Genomic DNA, 27296 nt, shown 5'->3' on the forward strand with positions numbered 1-27296 from the left:
ATAAAACTATTTGTGTTCCTACTCCTGCCTGCCCCCTCCTCACTGCATTTGGGTCCAATCCTCATACCCCCCGTAACAACATGGTCTTTGTTGAACTGATTAAATTAAACCAAATGTAATGAATGTGGTGAACTGATGGCCTTTTTTTACTTGTGTGAGGATTGTAGGGAACCATCCAGGTTATTGTTTTTGACAATTTGTTTGAAAGAAAGCCAAATTTCTGACAGAGAAACTTTTTGAAAATGGGCCAAAATTGACCCGAGGACAACAGGAGGGATCAAATCACAATGAATGACAATCGCAATACAAATCTAATCTGCACCCATGTTTTTTGAAACAATCAGAACGGGACAAAAGCATATGGTCCCAGCTCTAGACACTGAGGTTTCCTACCGTCAGTGACAAAGCTGTAGTCTCTGGGCCGGTCAGAGATGCAGTTTGCAGCAGTAGAAATGGCCGAGCAGCTGTTGATCCTCAGCCGGCTGGTAGCTGGACAGATGCTGTGATTGGATTCACTGCTGATGTTGTCTGCGACCAGAGAAACCCTGGGGAGTTTCCTCACCTCTTTTTCCACAACCAGGGTTACCTCCTAGAAAAGAGGAGAGGGAATGATAAGAATATGATCAGAAGGAATACAAACCAGTGATCACAGGTTTAAGTTTGCAAATCAAAAAACACTTAAAACAATCCTTTATTACACTGCCATAGCCTCGCTTTGCCCGGAATGGGAGAAAAAAATACGCTGGTTTATTGGCACTTCTTTAAACCAATTACAGTCATCTTGGAACGCATTAAGCGCCGGATGGAGCAATGGTGCTGCTGCAAAATAGTTTGGAAAGGGACTTGTTTTTGTGGAACATGTGTATGTTCAAAGGCTGTTTTAGTCGTGCAATAGAAACCTCAGATTGGACAGATAGTCTAGCTAGCTGTCTGGATTTACCCTGCAGAGATCTGAGGAGCAGTTAACCATGGTCCTCAGAAAACCCCAGAGTTAAAAAACGCCAACACAGAGGAAGCAGAAGGCAACAGATATAGGGCCCAAAAGAGTGTCAAGTTCGAAGATAAACGTAGACTACCACTGTCATAAACACAAAATCTATTTCACTTTGTACACATACATTGTATTCTTTTTTTAGCCTGTGTACATTTTTTTTCATAAGCTGTGTATGTTTACTGTAAGAGTTTTGTTTTTCTACTGTATGTTGACGCCACATCTAATACGTTTTTCTGTCATGGCAGACAATCTAATTCTGAAACTAACCAGGGGTATGGACTGAAAGTATGATTTCCATGTACCCCTAGTATACACATTGGTCTCTGATGGTCTTGTCATAATACGGCATCAGTAACATGTCATCTTTTACCTCCCCAGTTCTTCTCAGACACTCCACGGCCTGCTGGTAGGTGAAGCCCTGGACGCTGATCCCATCCACCTCCAGCAGCCTGTAACCTGTAATAGAGAAGGTTTGAGACAGATCCACAAAGTAGGTATAGGCGGTTTTTAAAGGATGATACAGATTACTAGTAATTAATGAAACTGAAAGTGAAAATGAAAATCTTTAAATCAAAATTAAGATTTTTGGAGTGTTACAAACTCCAACAGAAAACTTTACTTCTTTAATACAGTAGAAACTTTCAACATAATACCCGGTAACAGAGAGTCTGACAGTGTTGTGGGCGGGACATTAAGTCACACTCAGTGACTGTGACAGAGCTGTGGGAGATAATCAATAATCGTCCAGTAATCGTATCCCTAAAAGAAACTGATTCATTATATTTTAATCACTTATATTTCCATCATCTCCTTCTTTCAGTTAGTGTTAGATTTCGGTAGAAGGTTAAGGTTAGGTTTTTGCTACATCGGATCGTTTTGTTGGTTTTCCATTTCTGGCTTGTGATATCACTCTTTCTCTCTTGAAAGCATCAGCTTAATGCCAACATCTACACAGCGGAATTTCCCAATCTTAGTTGGTGTTGACAACGGTTTGTCCATTTAGGGAGCTGTTATGGCTCCAGGGAAGATGCTCAAAATTAAAAATATAAAGTGTGACATTTAATTATTTGCTGTGTGGCCTGTGTGGGCAAAATTAAAGGCCAAAAATACCCCCCCCCCCCCCCCCCCCCAAAAAAAAAAGAAATGATTTGCTTTGTGCTTATGGTGCTTATGAGGTGACGTACTATAATTCTACCCTACATTGTGTTTTTTGTCCTGTTTTCCTATGTCCAATTTCTAAATGTATTGTGTAATATGCTACTCATTATTTGTGCTGTATGAAGAATTACTTAGCCTTTATATATAAGCAACACATAAAGCCTTTTTAATTTTAGATGGATGGACTCTAACCCTCCAATGATCCAGTGCTCAGGATGCTCAGGGCTGTCTCACAATCAGATTCAGAAAGGGCTAAAAGACTCGGCTCTGTGAAAAATCAGTAAATGGCCTCATCGGGGAAGCCTTGAATGACGTTCCATTTCTAAAACCAGTTTGAAAAGACCTAAGGCCTGTTGGATGTGATATTTAGCAGTAATACCTGCATGTAAACGTCCGTCTCTCTCAGCTGGCCCTCCCGGGACAAGGCTTCTTATGTAGATTCCTCCATTCGGAAGATTAGTGTTGATACCACCCTGATGACAACCAGTGACAACAAGTTTCATTCTGAACTAGGACCAGGGCTTAATGATAAATCCTTTTCAAATCAAAATCAGGATTTGAAAGAATGTGAGTGCCCAACCGTGAAGACGGTGAATAAACAACTGTGAAAATTTAGTTTGAACTGAGAACATTTGGCATTTTTTTATTCAGCTTGTTATTATTATATTTACTGTCATGATTATAAGATACAGTGGCTTGCAGAAGTTTACACACCCATGCTTAAGTTGACTAAAAAGAGGAATAACAAAATCATCTGTTGCATTTTAATGCCTTAATTAGTAATTGTTTTTTTGGGAAAAATCCAACCTTTAAGGACACAAATTTTCTTTGTGAACAAATAATGTATTGTAAATAAATAAATGTTCTTTCTTAAACTACAAGGGGCACAAGTATACACACCCCTGTGTTAAATTCCCATAAAGGCAGGCAGAATTCTATTTTTAAAGGCCAGTTAATTCATGGATCCGGGATACTATGCATCCTGATAAAGTTCCCTGCACCATAGCCTTCACCATACCTGGAGATTGGCACAGTTTTATTTCAAGAGGATTTTATGGAAATGTCCCCATGCATATCTCTAGGTATGATGAAGACAGATTAATATCTTAGGCAATTCATATCTTACAAGTTCAAGATATACAGTGTATGTTGTTATCCTTGCATAAGAATATTGAGCAGTTTGATGGTGTCTCATGTTATTATGCTTATGATGCTAATCGAATTGTAATTTCAGTATTTGAAAAAGAAATCCCAATTAGATTATTTCCGCAGAATCATTCAGCCCTATTCTAAATATATCTGATATTCTGATGTATGCAAAGAAATGCTTTCAGTATTTGTAGCAGCTCCGTTCAAAGGAGTGATGATCATAGTGACGTAACATGGGCTGACCTCTCTCACCCTCTCTAATCTTGTCAGATCAGATTGTGCAGAGCAGACTTTGTGACCTACTGCTGAAGATGGGCTGCTGTACTAATTTACCTAAGTGTTCATTCCTTTTAAGGTTTTTAATAAAATGTTCTTACTACCAGTGGTGGAATATAACTCAGTACATTTACTCACACATTGTTCTTAAGTACAAATTGGAGCTACTTTACTTGAGTCTTTTTCTTTAATTCCACTTTCTACGTCTACTTTATTTCAAAGAGCAATATTTTACTTTTTACTCCACTACATTCATGTGACAACTCTGGTTAATAGTTGCTTTACAAATAAAGAAAGTTTGCACACAAAACATAATTAAACTACCCAACAATGTATAGACCTGTGAGTCCAGTTGAAGTGATTAGCCAATTAGTTACAGAACCATTTGGATTGGGGAGTTTTCTGCTTTGCTTGCTTTAACTTTAATACATTAAGTTTTCCTGATGAGACAACATACTTTTACTTGTAACTAGAGCTTTTTTACAGTGTGGTATTAGCAGTTTTACTGAAGTAAAGGATCTGAATACTTCTTCTATTACTGCTTACTACTTACTCTTGCATTGTAAACACCAAAACCAAATATTTTTGGATGCACATTTTGGTCCATAAAAGTAGCAGCAGAGTGAGCGTTCACAGCTCACAGCAGAGACTACTTTTATGTGTAATGGGCATGACGGAGTACTCGGTCCTGGACTTGAAGTCAAGTCCGACTCAAGTCGCAATTTTCTTCTTCTTAGTCCCTATTCTGGACTCTGGACCCGACTCAGGCTCAAACTCAGGTCATGGTGACTTGACTCCTCTTTGGTGACTTGGACTTGGCCCGGACTCAACAGTTGGTGACTCGACTACAACAATGGCTCACGGCAACTTAATACGGTATAGTCTCTTGCTTTAGTTGTGTAGCTAGTGTTGTCAAAAAAAGTTGATGCACGTTTCCGATCGGCCGTTAGCCTTTTTAGCAAGCTTTAGCCCGGAGGGCTAATTTAGCTTGTTTACTATTACTATATTGTGACCGTCGCTTTCACCCTAAATACCTTGACAAATTCTTTCCAAAAGATTAACAGTTCACAAAAACGTCCAGAGATCTTTTCCAATTTCTCCAACTAGAAAAAAAATAAAGTTCACTATCAAAGGCTCAGCTGATAAGTTCTGTCTCCTATGGCAACCATTTCTATCTTATGTGGACAGTATAAAGAGATCAGAACGTAGACCATCCTGTTGGACTGAACAAGCCTGACAAAGTCTTGACTTAGTAATTGTATGATTGATTTTTTTTTAACCTTTTTCCGTCTTATTTTCATTGCTTTTAGCATCTACCCTAATGTATCTTGTGTACTTAAATAAGTAGGATTTTCATTCTCAGTGCCCTCATATATATACTTTTCTTTTTATTTGCTTTATCTGCTGCACTGTTGATGCAATGGTCCTTTGGACAATTTTGTATCATTTGTGAAAATGATAAATAACGTTGACCATGACCTCCGCAGTGGAAATAAAAACTAAATGGTTTTTTTGCTGAGTAGTTCCCTCTAGTACAGCAGAGATTTAAAAAAAAACAGCCAAATCCGATTCAACAGACAAAATTCTGAGTTGGTTACATCCCTAGAAACAGCACTGAAAGGGTCATGGGACTCTACTCATTATGTTCTGCATTCCGTTTGGCAACATTTCACACATTGTCAAAAACTTTCATTTTAAAGGATGTAATGCAACATTTTGGCCCAAGTATTATTCATGACTACATCTTCTACAAAACCTTTCATGAACTTACAGAGATGCTCATTCCCAGACTTCCTGATATCTTTCTGAGCTCCACAGTAATCTCCCTTGGCTTCACACAGTTTAGAGGGGGAGATAGAGAGCAGCTGTCCTGAAACCAACACAGACAGAAACAACGCTCATTTCAGTCCTGTCTCTCTGTACGCCTGACGGCATACACACATACTCATTGATCAGTGCATTCACACAGATAGTAACAATCAGAAAACAAAATCACCATGACTAGATTAAGAAAAAGACTTATACAGGAAGGACAGTATGCTGTTCATTGCTAACATTAATTCTGGCTTTCTATGTGGGGTCTTAAATGTTGTAGTTTACTTAATGAGCGTTTAAGTTATTATATATTAAGATACTGCCACAAAAAAAACTAAACCATCACCATGATTCTACCTGTGAACCGAGGACTCGTACTTCTCGGGGGACGTGAAGCCTGTTGCTGGTCTTTGGGGTCATCATGACCGATACAATCTCATCGGAGCTGTCGTCTCCTGATCGGCCGTCCGTCGTCAGTGTGGTCTGGGACTCGTAAATTCCCAACACGCTGCTGGGACTGAGGCCCACTGTGGATAAAAAAAAAAAGCTAGTAAATGCTTTACCTCAAAATACTGAGGTAGAACATTTTGAAAACCTTGACACACAGTAAGACTTTTTTAGGCCTTATGCTAATTATGACAACATTTCACACAAATGTCTAAGTGGATAAAATGATGACATTTTTTAACGAAAAGGTCCACTTCACTGTGACATCATACTGTTCCACAAAAAAAACAAAAGTTTTTATGGCCGTTTGATGCCATAACTCAGAAACGTAAGGGGAATAATTTGGTCTGATGGAGTACACTGGCCACTTAAGAAGCTAGAGCCAGTTAGCTTAGCTTAGCACAAAGACTGGACAAAAGATACGGAGGTAGTTGATCAGAGCGGATAGAAAAAACTAAAAAACATTCAACTTAGTAAAATTTCAAGGTGCTGGTGTAGTTGTTAAATTTGGACAGAGCAAGGTTACCTGTTTCCACTTATTCAAGTCTTCATGCTAAGCTGAGCTAAGGGCTGCTGGCCAGTAGCCTTATATTTAATATACACACACAAGAGTGGAAAAAATCTTCTCTTCTAAGTCTTTGCATGAATCCGTATTTACATTTATCAGAATCTGAATTTATATATGTTGCTCACAGGCTTTGTAAATACTGCAAAGTTGAATTTTCTTATCACCGGAGTACTTCCAGTCTGAAATATCACCTTGACAACTGATACCAGCAAATCATTCAAAGAAACACGCAGTGGCGCGAGGCTTCGGCAGGCTACGTTAGATCCAGCGTGTGGGTAAGTAGAGATTTACAAAGGCAAGAGAAGCTAACGAATACCATAGTGACGTGGATAGCTACAGACTGCAGGCTCATTAGGGTTGTGGAGGACATCGGTCTGAGAATCGCAGCAACGACAGCAGGTATGAGATTCCCTCGACACGCACCATCACAAGAAGAATACACAAGTTGTTTGAAAAGGAGAGGACTGCAAAAGCGACCATGCACGCGCTATAGGTCTTACTGGGGACTACTGGACTCACTGGGAACTACTGGACTCACTGGGTAACCATAATTATCTCAGAGTTCCAGTGCATTATACTGATGAAAAGTGGGCGCTGCATTCACATGCTCTGACTGAAATAAAAACAGAGAAGAGACATTATGCTGAAACATGCGCGGGACACTTTATTGAAGTTGCACAGCAGTGGAATGTCTCAAATAAAGTCCCCGCAGTTAGCACGAATAGATAGTATGAATAGATACTGATCTTATCGCTGCTACGACCCTTCTGCCTTCTGATCATGTCCCCTGCTTTGTGCACGGTCTCCAGTGTTCTGTCACAGTGTCTCTGCTTTACAGCGCGTTGGACAGTGTCCCTCAGTGTCTCTGCTTAACAGCGCGTTGGACAGTGTTGTGTCTCTGCTTAACAGCGCGTTTGACAGTGTCCTTCCAAAGTGCAGAAAGTTGTGGGGCACTCTAAACCCAGGCCAGCAAGTGGTGCAGAGTTAGAGCAACAACAGATGAACGTGTACATAAGGAGGAGTTGCTGATGAAGACGTTCCAACCAGATGGAATTCATCTCTGGACATGATACATACATTGTTTAAGTTGAGATGTACACTAAATACTTTATTTAACTGCTACTTTATAAACAAAATGCTGGTAAGTTTTTGCAGAACAAATGTAACGGCACTTTTGTTCATATGGCAGAACATTTAAAATAAAATTGCACTATATACACTACTTTTGGATTAATTATTTCATTTTGCGATTAATCGCGATTAATCAGGGAAATTGTGCGAATAATCGGGATCAAAGATTTTAATCGCTGCCCAGCTCTTATATATATATATATATATATATATATATATATATATATATATATATATATATATATATATATATATATATATATATATATATATATATATATATATATATATATATATATATATAATTTCACAAATGACTCAACATGAACTGACATTTGTACAAAGACAAACGAGTGACACAGAAAAGGCAGTTAGCAGCAAGGAAGAGAAAGGAAATCTCATGTTTTACATGTTAGTCATTTAGAACATCATCATCAGTAGCATAGGCCAAATACAAAGAAGGGCAAGGGTAACATCCACAGTGTTATCAGACACACACACACACACACGCACGCGCGTGTGCGCACACACGCACGCACGCACGCACGCACGGACGCACGCACACACACACACACACACACACACACACACACACACACATTACCTTTTGGCTGCGAGACAATGAGCTGCACCTCCTCAGGGCAGCTCTGCATGACCTCTACTGCCTCTCGAAAAGTGACGCCTTCCAGGCTGATGTGGTTCAGAGAGATCAGTCGACCACCTGCGGGAAAGGTCACAGTGAAACAGTGACACAGTGCCGGTGTCCAGTCACAGTGGAGTTTGAAGACCTCTAAACCCACATGTGACCTGTGATGAAATCACCCTGTTACCCTCCCATATACTCTGTCTGTCCTTCTTTGCCCTGTACATTCTCTGTATCCTTTTCTGTTTAAAACGGTTGGATGGATTTAAAAGAAAAAAAAATTGTTGGACAAAAAATGAGGAGTCTGCAAAGATGATTTTTTATGACAAAAAAGCAATCAGATTCTCTGATTGCAGCTTCTTAAATGTGAACGTGTTCTAGTTTCTTTACTCCTCCATGCCAGTAAACTGACTCTATTTGAGTTTAGCACAAAAGAAGAAAATTCAGGATGTCATCTTGGGTTTTGGAAAAAAAATGATTGATATGTTTCACCATATTAACCCTAACCAACCAAATCGATTAATCGAGAAAATAATCGACAATCGAAATTAGCTGTGGCTCTACAAGAGTCTGCACCAACATGAGATTAACCCTATTTAACCCTCATGTTGTCTTTGGGTCAAATTTGACCCATTTTCAAAGTTATTTTTAATATCTGAAATAAAGGAAGTCAAAATACGGGTGAATAATGTTGGAAAAAACGGCAAAATCTATTAAAAAAAACTACAAAAATACAAAAACTCAATTAAAAACTTTGTAAAAAGCAACAAAAACATTGAGATAAGGGGAAAAACGCTTTTCCTGGTCAGAAGGAAGACAACACAAGGGTTAAGTGTAAACATAAATGCCACTGCCACTTGCAAAATGATTAGAAGCACTTCAACAGAAGGAATTAGTTGCTGTGTTGGAAAATGTTTGATTTCTAAATGGGAAAGCAAAATTAAAATACCTTGTACACAGTGTTGCTAAGGGTATAGTAACAATGTCCAAAGGATTCTCTACCTGGTCGGATGCGTCCGTCCTTATCAGCAGGTCCACCAGGCACAATGGAAGCAATAAAGATGCCCAAGTCATAATGGCCTATAGCGTCCTCTCCGACTATCATTACACCTGTGTAAATACAAGCCACAGGTGTGTCAAGAATAGATTCTGAATCATTCACAACTTAACATATGCAGTGTCGGAGTGATTACGTGATCTCAAACATTTATCCCTATGAGCTTTGTTCATGTATTTTGCTGTGTGTGCTGTGATAACCCCGTGAAAACAACATACACTCAAATTTAAACCACTACAGTAGCGTTAAAAATTAGTAAAAACAGTCGTTATAAAGCCACCTAAGCATGCCTTAGTGGTAGACTAGTACACGTCTGCTGTCCTGTCCATTAAAGGCCTAAAATGCCCCACAAAAAAAAAGTGTGATTTGCTTACCCAGGCCAAGCTTTGGGTCTTTCTTTAACGTAACACATATGACTTCTCTCTTTGACGAAGACCTTAGCTTTCTTGGGGTTTCTGGAAGACACAAAGAATGACAGATCAACAGTTAAAAATGTAACTTCATCCAAAAGTGATGCATTCATCAATCATCCATCATTCATGTGGTATGGCAGTGACATTTTCAAAGTGCCTCATCTAATCAACTACGGCAAGCATTAGATTATTCATGAAACTAAATCACATCCGTGATATGCTTGACAAGCAGCATAATTCACATAGTTTTTAATGGTTAGCCTAATTGCCTATATGGACTACATGGAATAGGTCTAGGAAAATATTCATGACACAATTCCTGTATAAAAGCATTTGACTGTGTAATTAAACTTCACGAAATCTTTGAAGACAAGTTCATATGGTTTCAATTTTCTTGAGATCAAGGAAAAGATATTCATGAAACAATTATAATTGTCTCATGACAACAAACATAAAAACCAACTGTTTATGATCATGTATTGTCAACACAATAAGAGTTTCTGTAAGTTACATAACTGGGCGTGCTATGATATATTTATAAGTAATAATATTATAATGACGTCTTGGTTAAATTCAACTTGTCATAACACAGGGAATTTTGTCTTGGTTAATGTCAAGTTGTCATAACACAGACGTCTCAAACAATGTCAACTTTGCAATAAAAGTGCCACAATACATCAAATGACACTTAATGACATTCAGTCATTTACATTTATTAAGATTCCTTCATGTTCAGGACAGGTGTCATGACATGGTTCTGACAGTTTCAGGTCAGTCTTATGGAAATCCCTTCAAATAAAGTGTTACCGAGAACCCTTCTCTAAATTTTAAACCAAAGTCCAGTTGCCCTCATTTCTCAGGTCTTTAGGCAGTGGAAGGAGTTGCAGGTAATGTGTTAATGTTGTTGCTTCTTTCAAGGCTATCAGGTAGAAAATGAGTAGTATACCTAACTCTTGTGTTGTCTTCCCCATCAACCTGCAACTTTTAGTAGAAATTTCAACAATTTGTGTTTTTTTTCCACACTTTTCTCGACGCTGTTGTAAATTGTATTCCTTATTTTTCGTCACTTTTTTATTAATGTTTTAGTAAAAAGAAAAACTATTTTTTCGTCACTTTTTCATCATTTAAAAAAAGAATGTTTTTGTTGATTTTTTTTCGGGCGTTTTTGTCTTTTTTTTCTCCATATTTGTCACTTATTTCAAAGTCCTTTTGTCATGGTTCTGATATAAAACGTTTTTGTGAACGGGACAACAGGAGGGTTAACATACCTCTGGCTGCTGGGGAGCCAGAGGGGGCTTCAGATCCGCTCCTCTGGGAGCTGGCTGGGGAACGCAAACCAGGACTGCTGCGCTGACTGATGGAGCAGGTACTGCAGAAGAAACACACAAAACCAATGCAATAATAGAAATAGAGTGATCACACAATTGTGTCCTCTGAGAACTGGAAGTGCTTTTTCTGCTGCCGCCATAGTTTGGAAAAATCAGAAGAAGAAATGAAATTAGAGAGATATGAGGTGCTAGATGACTAAGTACCTTTGCTCATTGAGGCGCTGCTGTTTAATGCGGGCCTCGATCCTGGCTGTGACGTCATCACACAGCTTATTCAGGGACTCGTCCTGAGGCGTGTTCAGACCGCTGTCATCCTGTGGCGTTTCTGAACAGGAGGACTTAAGTTGGCTGTTCTGAGCGCGATACGCTGCCGCATAATGCACACTGTTCTCCTCTGGAGGTAAATTTAAAAAAACATGGAGGAGTGTTAACAGTCCACAAGACTGGGTTCAGTTTTATCATTTTAATTTTACCGAGAAAAAGGCAACAATACTTAACAATTCTACAAATCAAAAATCTCTCTTTGGCAATTGTCATCAATTAAACTTTATTTCTATAGAACATTTCATACAAATCAATGTAACACAATGTGCTTCGTAAAAAAGAGTGATAAAAACTTAGTGCAGAGTCAAATTTATATAAAAAAACACATAGAACACACGCACGCAAACACACACCTATCAAAGCATAACATAGAACAACAACAAAGTCATCAATAGACTAATACGCAGGGTTTTTAGCCTGCTTCTAAAAGAGGTGCAGTAACTGACCTGAGACCAGGTTGTGGCTGAGCTGGCGAGAGTTCATCTCATTGTTAAACTTGTGTTGGGCTGAACAGAGGTTGCACAGATATTTGGCAATCTTCGAGTTCTCTGTGATGAAGGTATACTTCTTCTTGCTGCCCCGGCTTTCTAATACAATTTTACACCTCTGCAGGAACATGAAAGAAAGACTTTTAGGGCAAATAATATCCCTACCAACCACATTTTTATTTAAATTTCAAATGGTGAGATACATTAACTCATCCTCATTGGGCTCACATTAGAGGAGATTGTAGTTGTGTCCCTCCAGTAGAAAGTCTGACTGGTGGATCGGCAGCCATCTTTAATCTCGTAGACAATGGCTCCTTTGGCACAAACCCCGAGGATGATCTCTCCTTCTAAAGGCTTTTTCTCACGCATCACACGGTGAAATAACACGCCGTATTCAGGCAACTGCTGACACACCTGAAGTGACATATGTAGAGTAGTAACTGTGCTTCATATGATATTAATGGCAGTACCGCTCAATTGGAATTTGTATCATTAAATTTGGCTATTTTGCTACCTTGAGGAACTCGAGCTCTGATTCGTCTGTGAGCATCTGCGCGTTTTTGGTGTGAAGTTGTAGCAGCTCCCCCTGAATGTGAGGCAAGGCACGTTTCTCCATCACGCTCTTGGAGACATACTGGTCAGGGCGGTAGTAGTTCCTACCGTACACCTAAACACAACAGATTCAAACCTTTTATTAAGGGAAACCTATGCACTAGAAACTTAATTACGATCATTGTTTTTTCAGTTAATATACTATTGAAGCATGTAGCAATCTATCAATGAATCTGGGGTGCAGAGCTTCTGAAGCGGGGGTTGTATTTGAGTTCAAATATCAACAATCTTTGCGCAGCATCACTGCACCTTTAAATTGGCCATAGATGCTGATTTTGACAGAATTATTGTAACAAGTTATGTTTAAGGGCTCCTTTGAATTGACACGTTTTGTTTAAATTTGTGGTGCACTACCTCAGGCATGCAGTCTCCATACTCGGCCTGCAGGGCCAGAGCTCCTAGGTACAGCGCCGTCTCCTCATGGCAGGACAGCCTGTCCTCCAAAAGGTCTCTCCTGAGCTGGAGGTAATACTGGTGGCGGGTCTGTTTGTTCCTAATAGAGAAGACCGCATACAGTCAAAGGTTCCGACTTCATGAGGCACCTTTTGTCACATGTGTTTTGCAATACCACGAGAAATAGAAATACTTACAAAAGAAGAGATATGTCATTGACAAAGAATTTGATTCTCAAGAAAAGGACAAAGGTGGCTGTAGGCACTTTCTTCCAGCTATCTGGAGCAACTTTGGAAATCTTGGTATCATTGTCCACAAAGAAAAACTCATTATCTGACGAGAGAGAAGAATAAAGACAACATTTGAGTTGACATAAATACAGTAAGGCTTCCAATCTACCTACACCAGGGTTCTTCAAGGTTGTTGTTTTTTTCAAACCAAGGACGCCTTAACTGAAGAGAGATGCATGACCTCCTATTACTAATACTGTAAAAAATGAAGTTGCATATTATACTGGGCCTACAATAATGTTTAGGGCAGCCTAACACCTTTATACATACCTTTTTAGTGCATAGAATAATAAGAAATTAAAATAATAGTTGTCAGCTTGATTTATGTTAAACTTACATGTGGCACAGTGATCCTTAGGATGGACTGAATTAGTGGATTTGTGGATGGATATCTCAATGACTACCTTACCGATATGCCAGTAAATCAATGGGGGTTTATATTTGCTAATAATATGTTAGATTGATGTTAATACATTTTAACTTTTGAAAAATCTTTCAAATATTAAAAATAATACAAAACACATGCAGTGACTCGGATGACCCCCTAGCGGTCCTGGACCCCCTGTTAAAGATCTCTGACCTACACCACACAAAGGCCTATACAACAGGCCCTTGGTGTGTTTCCCACCAGCATGTAACTTACATAAACAAATCATAACACCTGAATAAAAGACTTCAACACGCTACAATCAGACAAAATCAGAGATCTTCAGAAAGTCTTACTCACTTCTTTCTGTTATTTCTTTATTTATTTTTTATAAATAATATATTATATATAAATATATATTATTTTATAATTAAAAAAATATTTTTTTTACCGTCATTATAAGCAAGGCCAAAGTAGAAATGTTCCACCAGGTTTGAGTGAGCCACAATCATGTCAAAGACGTCCCCTCCTCTGGATTTCACCTCACACTTGACCAGGATGCTCTGACCGTTTGGCATCACCACACTCAGCTCTCTCTGAGTGGTTGGAGATTTCCCTTTTTTTGACTATGCAAGAGGCAAAAATATAAATATGTTTGACGACAGAATGACATCAAAACAAAACAATCTTAATGTGTTCATGGTTAAACATGATCCATGCAGGGTGGCAGAGTAATTCTTTTCCCCATATACACAAAACAATAGTGGAAATGGTTGTTTACAAAGTTCAGGGGTTTCAAGAAGGAGATATTGGCATCATTATCCTGAGATGTGGGCTACGCTATGCTTTGTCCCTTCAAACCACCGTCAATGTCTCCAAACTCTCATCATTTCAGTTCTGTTTGCAAGAACTCACCACGATGGATCCAGGCAGCTCCAAGACAACCACCGGCTCTTCCAAGATTCTTATAAACTCAGGACCCATGTCCTGCAACAGACAAAAAAAAAAACGTGTGATGAGATATCATGATATTGTTATATTATTACACTGTAAAAACTTTTCACCTGAAATGAGCAGCTTCACCGGTAAACTAATGATAATTTACAGTAAGCATGTTTTTAAATGATAAGGTATTTTACTGTGAAAAGACATGTAGTTTCTCACTGTATTATTTGAATTAATCGTAATATACTGGCAGCAGTGTAAATCCCACCTTTTACTTGAATCCCCAAGATGCATTGGTATCAAGAGTAAATACCTGTAATCTGTAACATTCGCAGATAGGGCTGTAACATTATTTTTTCTTCCCAAAATGCATTACCATTTACAGTATGATCCTGTAAGATGCCGTGACATTTAAACTGAAACTGTATCATTCATTATGTAACTGTAATGTAACTGTAAATGTAACAAAAATAATTCATTATGTTTCTGTAAATAACATCAAAGAGTACGGTCTAGAACTGCTCGTTTGTGAAAAGCGTTGTGAGATAACTGTTGTTGTGATTTGGCGCTATAATGTATATATAAAAATTGAATTGAACTGAAATTGAATTGAATTGTAACATGAATAATCTGGCCCACCTTGACTTTCTTGTCATTCAGACTCATCGTGGACTCGAACTGTGCGAGGGATCTTGAGTTGGCATTTCGATTGCCATCCATGTACGGACTGCAGGGGCCGCGGTTTAGCTGCTGCCAGCTGTCATACTTCTCCCTTTGTCGACCTCCCGAGGGAACCCTGGGAAAAATGAGTTTTCCATTCTGAGTCTGATGGGAGTCGAGATCCGTCACTCATGACCCGATGGCTCAAACTTCACATCCCCACCACTGTCTTTTTACTTTTCCCCTCATTTTTTTATCATTACATCACATATCTAACTTTACTTGTATTTAGTTTATTTTGAAGTAAATATATGTTTATACTGTGTCTTCCTACTGTGAAATTGGTTTAGGACAATGTATAATGTCGTAAAAAACCTCTGTTATAAGGTGTGTAATGCTTCCTACCCTGTGGGCTCGCATGGATAAGATGCTCCAGAGAACGTTTGTGAAATCTTCTTCTTCAGGGCACATGTTGAGTTACTAATTGAGCTTCCTGAAAAACAAATTGGTATGCAATACTTATGTCCACATGATAGCTTTTGCATTTAGCATGGCACATATCTAAAAATGTCTTCCTGTGTTTTTTGCTGGGACTTGGATGAGAAGATTATGACTGTATGCTAAAATATTAAGCTGCCAACAGTTATTTTGTTGTGAACCACGCTAAGCAAACCGGTCGGCTAAAGACTGGATGTGTGAAAAATAGATAAGCTTAAGAGGGGCTGGTAGATGGTCGGCTGGCTGTTTCCCCCTGCTTCCAGTCTTTATGTAAAGCTAACTGGCTGCTGACAGAATTGAGGGTGGTATATGAAGTTGCAGCGAGAAGACAGTTAGCTTAGCGTAACACAAAGTCAAAACAGCTAGCCTTAGCTAGTCTGTCCATAAGTTAAAAAACCAACCAACCAGCACCTCTAATGCTCATTTATAAAGACATTGTTATACTTTCTTCTTCTGTAGCTTTTTCAGTTTTAGAGAATGTGTGACATGCACCAACCATACCATGACAAATTCCTTGTATGTATAAAAACGTACTTGGCAATAAAGCCCTTTCTGATTCTTATTCATGGGGAGATAGACTATATTCATGAGATTAAACGTGACCCATGTTCATTTCTTCACCTATTGACAGAGCAAAGCTAGCTGTTTCCACCTGTCCGCGGTAGCTTCATATTTAGCACACAGACATGACAGTATCAGTATTCTCGACTACCTCTGAGAAAGCCAATAAGCCTATTAACAAAACTATTTTCTATTAAAAGTAGGGCTGGTTTGACAAATATTATCAAAACTATATCATAATGTATATTGTAAAAAAAACAGTGGCCAAACTGTATTGCAAAATCTACGTTGTTTGGATGGCGCTTTACGTTCATTCTCCACTAAAGATAAAGTGTTAAAGTCACACAGGAGTATACACAAAAATTCTTTTAGTTATTTGATATAGATTATTTACGTATTGAACTACCAGCATGAATACTATATTGTGAAATTGAATACAGTACAGTAATTCACAGAGCAGACATGTATGCTGTAGCAGAAGGAGAAATAATGCAATTTAATTTCAGTTAGACTTTGAATCTGTCAGAAGGGATCAGTTTCTTACTGTGCAATCTGTCCCTGATCATTTGACTTCGGTCTGTTAGCCGGGATCCATTTTCAGCCATGGACACATGATCAACCTGCAAAGACATCACTGTCCAGCTCAAGGAAACAAGCAGAGATTGTGTGCTATCAGTAAACTTCACACAAAAAAAAAAAAACTAACATAACTTCACATAATACAAAAAAAAACCATTAAAAACCAAAACAACACCATCCGCTCATCTGGCCACTCACTGAGTTTCTGTAGACATCTTCTACCAGCTGCCTGACGAGCCGTTCAGCAGGAGGCAGCATGGAGGTCTTGTGGTGAAGCTCACAGGTCTCCAGCACCGTCAGGAGGTCAGTCCGTCGGACCACCATGTCCTCGCACATGCTCAGCAGCAAACCCTCCAGCTGGGCACTCAGCCGGACCGGCTGTGAGCAAACAAGTGACAGTAAAATGGATCATGTGGAAATACTAAGAATAAACAAGAAGGAGTTTTATCAAGAGATAGACAAGGGAAGAAAGTACCTGGTTTTGAGGTAGATGATAATCAACGCACCAATAAAGAGTCATCCCCAGAGAGTACACAACCATCTGAGGAGAGCAGGACAAGGTCAGGATTCATTCCTGCTCATATATAAACGGAACTACAAGGGGATGTGAATGGGACTAGTGCTACTTTATGCTATCAACTGATGTGATTAAAGGGTTAGGGACTCCTGTCCAAACAAAGCACACTGTCTCCTAAAACGTTGCGTTCATACAACTAAACTGTCTTCTCAATTACGTTTCGAGGGAAATACATTTTTTTCACATATTACACTCTCACGTACAGTACCAGACACAGGCACCACTTGGTCAAAATGGTCACAGTTTTGAACGCTTTGAACTTTGGGTTCAACATTGGATGGGAGGGGGGGTTTAAAAATATCTTACATAAATGAATATCTTAATTTATCTAGTAAAGCTGTGGGATAACAAAAAATAGCAATCAGATAGTATAATTTGAACAATTTTTAAAAGACTGCAGTGACTTAACTACTCACTAGTTCACAAGCAAATAAGTTAAGCAAGTTTTTCTATCCTTTCTTATCCTATGAAACATCTTAGGACCCCAAAGATTTATCTTGCAAACCGTTTTAGGGTTTCCAACTTCCAGGGTTAGAACCCCTTGATTATTTTCTAACCTTTTCGGCTACAGTCCGGGTGGAGGCAGTGTGCCCTTGCTGGATCTCCGGAGCTGTGAAGGAGGTCAAGTCTTCATATTGGGCACAGCTCTTGAAGGCCAGACTCCCATTGGCTGACAGTAGCACCGAGCCTGGACTCAGCACACTGCACATGTTGCCTGCACCTAGGCAGAGAGTGGAACACAAACGGCAACATTAACCAACTCAAAGGGTTTCTCTTGCTTTCTCTTGCTCTGTTTGGTTGAGCAAGTTTTTTCAATCTTAATCTGTTTGAATGCTCATTAATGCTTCATGAAAAAACAGCCGTGTTCCATTTAAGCTGGATGGCACATAGGGAATCAAAAATCCGTCCGGGGGGGGGGGGTTTATCAGAATGCATAGATCATGGAAAATCTGCCTAGAAATATAGGAAATAATGGATAGGATAGAACAACACAATTGATTCTGCTAAATAAAACATCCCCTCCATTATTAGTATCACTTGTTTTGATTTTAACAAATGGTCTATCCAAATACAACACACATTTATTTTAGAATTTTGGATAGTTATCATGGAAACAATAATTGGTAATGTGACAAGGGCAGAATAGGCAGCCAAACGACAGTATTCTGATCCAATGAAAACTCCAGCCAAATGGATTGGCTTGAGGGCACCCCCTTCTGGCCCCACCCCTGGCCCTGTGCAAGGACACAGGTGGAACTGGGAAGAAGTGGTTACCTCTTTTGGAAATATCTAGTAAGGCCTCAGTGGTGGCTAGCAGCAGACACCAGACCTCATCTTCATCCAGTGGCGAACCCCGGGCCTCCAACACTTCTGCCAGGGTCACAAACGTACCCATCCTGCTGGAAAACATAGCTTTTTTTCAATAACAAATACATATTAATGGGAACAACACACCCTAGTACATTACAGGAGAAGTTGTGGCAAGTGTCATGTCTTAACAAGCAGGCTGAATGTCCTCATGGGGGGCTGGAATGAAACAATTCATCTAGCACATTGAGTGTTTAAAGGCCCTGACAACCCAACCGATGATCAGTCTGGCAAGGTCAGTGACTCAAGTCTGTTTGGTGTGTTCCACGCTGTCGTCAGTTGGAGGGGCCGTCGCCCTTCTTTTTGGCCGATTCGACAAGTTGATTCGGAAGGCTCGCTGGGAAACAGACTAACGTGACGCGTTCATCCAGTCAGCTGCCGGTTTTCATTTTTTTGGCGACAAAACAGATTAGCGCCACCTGCTGCTACGGAGATGCATACGTCTTGCGCACATGCAGAATGTACGCTAATGTCGTTGTGTACCCGGGCTCATATTTGACCCACTCGGGGAGACTGGTCAGCTTGCTTGCCTTTTCTGTTAACGGTCGACCCTCGGGTTGGTGTTTCAGGGCCTAAAAGGTCACTGGTCGGAGTTTGAGACAGACAGGATTAATGTTCAGGGGAATTAGATCTGATTAGAAAAAAAATTGTATCTTGCTTTCATACATTTCCGATCAAAATAAAGCTATCTTTACTGTATACTATACATACTGTATACTATAACCTGTATCTAGGTTTACATAAAAAGAAACATGCAAACATGCAGAATGGAGAGTTTCAACAGCTTCAACACAGGTTCCTTTTTGTTTTACCAGATTAATGACTATAAGATTTCAGGAAGGCAGTTTTTGTTTTCAATGAAAAGACATTACGTTTCTACATGATGTGTCTTTTTGTTGTTCAATCTTTATGGCACAAAACAGAAAGAAGAGAAAACAGATTAACATTACATAAATAGCATAAGTATTAGCATGGTTCAGTAACCACAGGATGTTGAGTTTTCCATAATCAAACCAAAGGACAATGCGATTAACATCTGGATGTTGCCTCCAGGAAGCATCTAGACAATAATCATCTTATTCCTTCTCATATTGGAGGATAAGGGAAACGGAAGAATGTTTTTAGCATGTATTATAGCATATAGCATGCTTAACTTTGTTATATCTTTAATTTATTTGAATGTACTTCCTCAAATACTGGCATTTTTGCTGTTTAGACAAGTTATAGACATGCATGCATCCATCTCACTCTTTGACCATTCTGACGCACAAACAGAATTAAAACACTGACAGGCACTAGCATGCCTGGTGACATCATGGGAAATTGCCAAGTAACCCAGCTCTGTTAATCAGGTTATGTGTACTTAATTCAACCAAAGCAACCTGGGGTGAATTAATCAGTGAAGGCGTTGTTCACAGTAGACATACTGACTTGTCACAGCAGGAAAAGCAGGGTTTACTATTAGGGCTGCACGATTATGGCCAAAAATATAATTCTAATTATTTTGAGAAATATTAGATTAAAACTATTAACCAGGATAATTTTTTTATTTTGGTTACTTTTTTGCCCCTTCACATTTAAATAAACAGAGCACTGCTTTCAATTCCATGTTGTGCTACATTCCTGCATTAATATATACATTATTCAGTTTTTAATTTTGTGATTTGGATGTTATTTTTTTTGTTAGTTGGTCTCACCAGTAATATTAGCTGCTCTGTTTAACTGAAACAAAATGTGTATACAGGCTGAAATTCACAATGTTGCTTAGTCAGGATTAAGCTGCTAGCTAAACATCTGCTAGCCGCTAGGCTAATGTTATGGTAGCCGACCACAGCAAACGCGATACAACAGGCTAAAACACTTTAGGAGAAACAAGGAGTCTCGTGAGAGAAACGTGCTGCAAATACAGAGACAACCCAAAGTTAAAAAAACAAACAAACATAAATATAAAAACATAAAAACGCAACATACTGTATGTAGTCAACACAGCAGAAGTTCCCTGAGCCATCCCAATTTACAACATGACTTGGCAAAGATTACATTTATCAAGGATTGGATTTTCCTTTTTTGTAGAATACAAAATAAAATGTTTAAGCAGTATCACTCAAGAATGTGAAAGTGTATTTGTTTCACACTGGAGGGTCAGTGGCGTGGCAGGACTTTTTCACTAGCTGGGTTTGACAACCTTGTTTTTAAGTTCATAAATTGTGCCGAGTTCATGAACATGTCAGATATTAGTGACATTCCTGTACTCTTACGTCTGCTGACGCCACTAATCATTAATCAGTGTGGATGCACACTGATTAATGCTTTCTTGTGTTATAGTCATGTTTTTGGTCAGCCGATGGAGAGAGGGTCTGCATTGACCTAACTGGGTCTATGGGTAGATAGCAAATATACATGAAAAGTACACATCAAACACTTGAAATGCATAAAAGTCATACTCTATAAACTGTGGCCGGAGGCATGCAAACATTCAATAATTGACACTTATGGATATGTCAGTAATAGATTATGGTTATATGGCTATATGCAGCAGCAGAAAAGCCGTCACTGCAAAAAGTTGATTGACTACAGTATTGCAATACAATTATGTACAGGAGCTTTTGAGTCACTCTCCATTAATGCAGTGGGCTAGAAGCAGGAGACACCACTGGAGTTAAGAAGAGAGAAACTCAATCAACATACAGTTTTTTGTTTGTTTTTACCTGGCCTCCTTTTTGTATATGCTTTATATTTGTATTTCTGCATTAGTGACATCACCCATTGACTTAAAGCCTTGAAAATTTGGCTTGTTTTGAAACCGGACGTGAAGATTATTGGATGAGAGAGTGGAGCTGCTGAGGAAGCCAGTGTCGAGTATGGTTGCATTTGTGCTGCGCTAAGCTAAATTCTTATGAGGGAAAGTTGCCAATTCTGAAGCCAGTCATCTGGCAGAGTTTTACCAGCAGGTTAATGTGGACCTCTAGGTACTGGCACCATTCATTTGCATATACTGCACTACAGAAAATTCCCTACATTCCCTAAAGTTGCAGCTAATACTAGCACGAGCTAGCTAACCTTGGTTGACAAGGTGCTACCGAATGCCAAACAAGACATTTTTAGGTGGGCAAAATGTTCCAATTAACTTTTACAAAGTGAAAACACAGTGAGAGGATCAAAGATTTTCAATAAATACAGACAACAACCCAAACAAGTTTTTCTTTTCTATTTTTCTGTACACAGTGCACTGGTTAGCGTTGCTAATCCTCTAGCTTAATCTACATACTTCTAGCATGAGTGGAAGTGTTTGTTTGCCCTGGTCGGGCACCGTATAATTGATACGATATAAATATACACCGAAACACTGCAGCGCTATGCTGTCAATCTTAGCTGAGAACACTGAAATGTCTAATCAAGTTGAGTCTGAAGGGGAAGTCTAATGTTGTGTGTGTTGGATCACTGTAGCAGCCTGGTGTCGTTTTCAGGTGATTTAACAGTGAAGAGCCGTGCTTAATGCCACTGCTGACAAATCACTGGTTGGCTGTGTCCTTCCCTAGTCCTGCTGTAATTTTAGGAAGCGGTTGATTTGATATGCAGCAGAGTTTTCTATAAGTGGAGCATACATGTGAACATCAATATGGCAGTTAATCATAGTCGTTTAATTGTGGGAAGCCAAATACATGCTTATTAATATTTGATTAATTGTGAAGCCCTAGTTACTAGTAATAAGGTGTCCCAGCAAATCAAGACAGCGTGACACTGGTGCAGCATGACACTACCAGGACCATAAAACTAAAACAGCCAAATGGAATCCAGCCATCATTCATTCTATTGTTTACACCTGTGCTATTGCTATCGTGACATGCCATAAAATATCTTCTGTGAATAATGTCTTCTGTGAAAAAATACCATTATGTGAATAGGCCAAGTCAGATTAGTTGGCCTAAACAACACAAGTGCCAAACCTTCTTTTTTTAAAATGTGTAAGTGTTATTAACCAGGCAGGTATAAGTGTTACTTTGTGTTGTTTGTTACCTTGATTGATCCAGAGAAATTTGGCTTAGCAAACAGGCTCTTTGCTTCTTACTCTGTGTGAGTTTGAGTAAAGGGTTTGCTGCTTTGCGCAGGAGCTTGCTTATAGTCTCATCCAGTTTCATTGCATTTTCACATCCCAGGTAGAAAATGTGTTACAGCACCAGTATACAGTGGCTTGCATACGTCTACACACCCATGCTAAAGTTAGTTTAAAAAAGGAATAAAAAAACTTCTTTTGGAAATTGATCTTAATGCCTTACACACCCATATGTTAAATTCCCATAGAGGAAGGCAGATGTTTAGTATTAAAGGCCAGGTAATACATGGATCCAGGATACTATGCATCCTGATAAAGTTCCCTTGGCCTTTGGAATTAAAATAGCCCCCCCCCATCATCCCATACCCTTCACCTATCATCATAGAGATTGGCATGGGGTACTTTCCATAAGGTCATGTCTCAATGCAAATCAAACCGGCTATTAAGATAGCTGGAAGAACACCATGCCAAACTCTATCTATGTTGAAGGGTATGTGATGATGGGGGGTTATTTTAATTCCAAAGGCCAAGGAAACTTTGTCAGGATGCATTGTATCCTCGATCCATGAAATAACTGGCCTTTAAAAATAAAAATTGGCCTGCCTCTATGGGAATTTAACATAGGGGTGTGTATACTTATGCACCATGTATTTTAAGGAACAACATTTATTTATTTACAATACATTATTCATTAACAAAGAAAATGCCTGTCCTTAAAAGGTTGGATTTTCCTTTTTTTTTTTTTTAATTGACGCATTAAGATCAACTTCCAAAAGACGTTTTTTTTGTTCCTGTTTTTAAACAACTTTAGCATGGGTGGGTAACCTTATGCAAGCCACTGTACATTAAGAACCCGGTGAGTCTGCAAAAGAAAAAAAAAATCTAAACCTAATGGTGGTTTGAGGAGTTACCTACCTTACTTTATCCGGTATCTGAAAAGATTCCGCTTAGGTTTCTTCAGACATCCAGCAGTCTGAACCTAATCCTTCTTCCTCCTATGCATCCTCTGCTGCCATTCCACCCACCTGTCCCTCGTCCGAGTGCTGCTGTCTGTCATGACAGTTTGTCACAAAGCGTCAACTCCTCATCACAGATCAATCGTCTCCACAAAGGACACATCAGCTTCGTAACGTAATTTGCTCTAACTAATGACGTGTTGTTTCCGCTTTTTGCGTCATTTTTGAACTATTTTTAGACTAGGGGACATAAGAACATAATTGGATTTGCAGGGCAAGCTAACGACAGATGGGGCAGCAAAGGACCAATCCATTGTGTTATCTGAGGTTTCAACAACAATGGACACAATAATTGTACCACTTTCCATTAGTACCTTACACATATTAAGTTGATTGGCAAAATATACATGGCTTTGTGAACAACCAGACACCATGGCTTTTATATCCTCCCACATGTGCCTCCCAGTGCTTGAAAAGCATTTGGAATGTTCATCAAAGCGATGTGATGTAACAAGTAAAATATTAAGCCTGAAATGTGAAAAACGGTCTAAAGAGTACAAATTCTTATGAATTGTCATACAACAGTAACAAGGGCCTCTTATGGGTGCTGGTCCTGCATTTTTTGCACATCTTCAAGAGAGGGCTTTGTCCAGATTTACACCCGTTCTTTACAGCCTAAGGAATAATAAACACACTGACCTGTGGCTGACATGTCAAGGGAATGCCTGCATGTGCCTCTAGCATAAGCTTTCATAAGGGTCAGATGTGACGCCTAGTATAACTCCCATATGCATATCTGGGTGCTGAATTTTTAAAAGCTGTTACAGAAAATCATCAATACAGCGCTTACCTGATTTTGGCTATATATGAGGTTTTGGGCAGACACCATACTCCAGAAAGTTTTGCTCTTTTAGCATTTGATGAGCGTTTCAATTTCTTTTTTCAATGTAAAATCTTAATCTAAACACTAGCTGACAGATAAATGTATAGGCCTAGGTCTATCATACAATGCAAATAAATTACATACAGGTAAATCCTAATTGTAATTAGGCTAGTACAGTAGGTGTAGTTAAGTGGATACATACAGTTGTAAATAAAAACCTTATATGGTCTTCAAGGTAGAAATCACTTAATTTGCAGTTTTTATGGAAACTGAGTGTATGTAATCTACCAAATAAAATTAGGCACTCAATTTTTGAACTCAAATGTTAATAAAGATAATTTGCAGGCTACACAAGCTAACCTTGTACTTGTTAAAACTAATGTACACTATGATTTGGTAGTGTTAGCTAAAACAGCAAACAGAATAAGTAAGTCTGCTTTCTCAAGTGCAAGCTCGTTAATTACACACTTTGTATATGTATTTTGGTATATATTATTAGTATACATTTTTAACGTTCACAAATAAATATGTGTAGAATAGCTCTATCTTCCTATATGGTTTGATTATACATCCATGGTTCTATCGGGATGCGTTGTATGCGGTGTTGTTTCAAAACGTTGCAAAACCGTCGTTTCCGCTTTCCCGGAGCGGCTGCCGGAAACTCGCAGCCGGTCTTGAACGTCCCCCTGGTCCTCATTGTGCAGCCGAGGAAACATCGCAAGGTTTAGACGACGTTGGAATGAAATGGCAGAAACTGCTTGTGTCACGGAAGCACACAGATTAGGTTACGTAGAAGCTACACATGTATTTTGCAAAGACCCTGGCCTGCTAGTGTGAGGGAAGCGGGAGCGTATCCGGAGGACAAAGGAATTAAAGAGCTGTTTTCTCCCCCCAAAAAAGCGTCCGGGTTGTGTCTCCAGCAGACAGCAAACGGCGACTGCGGGTCGACACTTGTTTTAACCGGAGAGGGGTGAGCTCGACATATGTGTTTTTTTCTCCCTATGAGACATGTTTGACCTGTTATTGTCAATAGTTGGGGTTATGACACATTTGGCTCACACAGACACACACACACACACACACACACACACACACGTTATAGTAAATAGGTGTTTCTACAATATAGCTACATAGTGACCACCACAGCAGGCAGGACAGGTCTGGCCTAACTGGTAAAAGACAACCAGACTGAGAGGCAACACTGGGGAGCACACAGTGTAACGTTAACCTATCCGTGTCAGTGCTGTGCTACACGGGTACACACACGTTAGCTCCGCTTACACTGTAAACTCTGAACCGGGTGGCGTGGCAAACGATGGTTAAGATAGTGAAAGGTTCAACTAAAACGCTGTGACTTCCAGTATGTGGTCACCTAAAAACGAAAACAACCTCCATGTAAACAGAAATCACCTATCGACGCCTTTGAACACATCCTGGTTGAGCTAATATCAGTTGGGTGATTTGTAGCTAGCTAATTCTCTGAAATGAGATCATGTTTCTGTTAGCATGGAAGGTGGCCAAACAAAATTCCTGCACTGTAAACTGAGCATAGTTGGGTTAACACAGGCTATTATATTGTAGCAGCATCTCTGTGAATTCAATAACAACACCGAGCAGATCAATATTTGGCTAAAGTCTGATTATGTGTTTTATAGGATGTGTTGATAGTCACACTTTGAATGCAAATTGAAAAGTGAAGGTTAATATTCTTGAGTGGCAATTGCAGTGTTGCAGTTTGGTCTGCTACAGCAATTAAATAATGAACATAGCATGTATCTTAACAATAATGTCAAATAATTTATCAAGCCAGGAGCTCAATGTGGAGTAATCCCTTATATTATTAGTGATATAAATAAATTGGTCTGGGTTATTAGAATTGTCTGATCACGTACATTCTCAAAGGCTGCGGTTGTGCGTGTCTGGTGTGACCATACATCTTGGTTATCCCCTCTAACATGTTCCTGTAGTCACATTTGGGTGGTGTAGAAGCTCCCAGACTGCACTGCACATTGCCAGCAACGTTTTTTCTAAACAACCAGCCGAGAGAACAGCAGTGGTCAGCCAAAAGCAGCAAGAAATCCGATTCCTGCACCTAAAGCAAAAGGTAGCCCGCAGAGGTGGGATTATGTGTATGAGGAATGGTTGAGCTACAGTGCTAACATGGATACCTTACTGTTTGACTCCTTGCATCCAAACAACATTTACAGATCAGCATATATTACACACAGTTGTATCCCATACTTTGCCGTGGTAGGTGTAGTCTATATTCTATATAAAGACAGGCCACCCCGTGGCATGTGCTGGCTGCCCCTCTGTAACCTGGTGGCCAGGACCATAGACTGTAAATAAAACAACATCATACTGCAGTTAAACAGTCATGGGTGAGCGCAAATACTGAAAGAATCTGTCCTTCCTTTTGGATCACATTCAAATTCTCCTCTGCAAGTTGGGATTTTTCATTAGTTTCTATCCTTGTGCAAATACATTTTGTGGTTACACTTAAATGTAGTGCTTTGAATAAGCCTTTTAGTAAAGATTTACAGTTGATCGTGCAGGATATATAAGCATGATATTATTCATCTTGATGTTTTTCCCCTTAGCAGTCTATGTTGATATCAATTAAAGTTACTATTCTCCTTGTTAAAAAAAAGTCCAAGAATGCTCTGAGCTGCAAACAAAAATCTTTTTTGATTATTAAATTGTACAAAAAACAAACAAATCTGCAATCATGTTAGTATACTGTTTGTTATGGGGGGGGGGGG

The 27296-nt window shown here is 39.3% G+C and overlaps 2 protein-coding genes across 5 annotated transcripts in view; one reads left to right on the top strand and one right to left on the bottom strand.

Moving 5' to 3' along the window:
- frmpd2 (FERM and PDZ domain containing 2) overlaps positions 1–23868 on the bottom strand; it is a 36968-nt gene extending 13100 nt beyond the window's left edge. Inside the window, exons 1-26 of one of the 3 annotated variants that reach the window (XM_034859968.1) lie at positions 23766–23868; positions 23611–23720; positions 18549–18670; positions 17831–17994; positions 17172–17237; positions 16895–17074; positions 16662–16737; positions 15464–15551; positions 15038–15194; positions 14369–14440; positions 13905–14079; positions 12994–13129; positions 12758–12896; positions 12306–12458; positions 12020–12205; positions 11750–11909; positions 11184–11373; positions 10920–11020; positions 9613–9693; positions 9184–9291; positions 8143–8259; positions 5750–5919; positions 5349–5447; positions 2532–2625; positions 1365–1450; positions 394–589 (exon numbers count right to left, since the gene is read on the bottom strand). In XM_034859968.1, coding sequence (XP_034715859.1) covers positions 394–589; positions 1365–1450; positions 2532–2625; positions 5349–5447; positions 5750–5919; positions 8143–8259; positions 9184–9291; positions 9613–9693; positions 10920–11020; positions 11184–11373; positions 11750–11909; positions 12020–12205; positions 12306–12458; positions 12758–12896; positions 12994–13129; positions 13905–14079; positions 14369–14440; positions 15038–15194; positions 15464–15551; positions 16662–16737; positions 16895–17074; positions 17172–17237; positions 17831–17994; positions 18549–18669 — 3115 coding nt within the window. In that variant the 5' untranslated portion in view covers position 18670; positions 23611–23720; positions 23766–23868. Of the gene's footprint in view, positions 1–393; positions 590–1364; positions 1451–2531; positions 2626–5348; positions 5448–5749; positions 5920–8142; positions 8260–9183; positions 9292–9612; positions 9694–10919; positions 11021–11183; positions 11374–11749; positions 11910–12019; positions 12206–12305; positions 12459–12757; positions 12897–12993; positions 13130–13904; positions 14080–14368; positions 14441–15037; positions 15195–15463; positions 15552–16661; positions 16738–16894; positions 17075–17171; positions 17238–17830; positions 17995–18548; positions 18674–22658; positions 22806–23610; positions 23721–23765 lie in introns of those variants that run through there. The other 2 variants (XM_034859967.1, XM_034859966.1) reach the window with 2 other exon arrangements.
- A 1343-nt stretch (positions 23869–25211) lies between these two features.
- The window catches only part of mapk8b (mitogen-activated protein kinase 8b), a 45273-nt gene continuing 43188 nt past the window's right edge, over positions 25212–27296 (top strand). For both annotated transcript variants that reach the window (XM_034859970.1, XM_034859969.1), the window contains exon 1: positions 25212–25504. The gene's annotated coding sequence lies outside the window, so the exon portion shown is untranslated. The remainder of the gene's footprint in view (positions 25505–27296) is intronic.

Source organism: Etheostoma cragini, chromosome 21, assembly GCF_013103735.1.
Source record: "Etheostoma cragini isolate CJK2018 chromosome 21, CSU_Ecrag_1.0, whole genome shotgun sequence".
Classification (NCBI taxonomy): Eukaryota; Metazoa; Chordata; class Actinopteri; order Perciformes; family Percidae; genus Etheostoma; species Etheostoma cragini.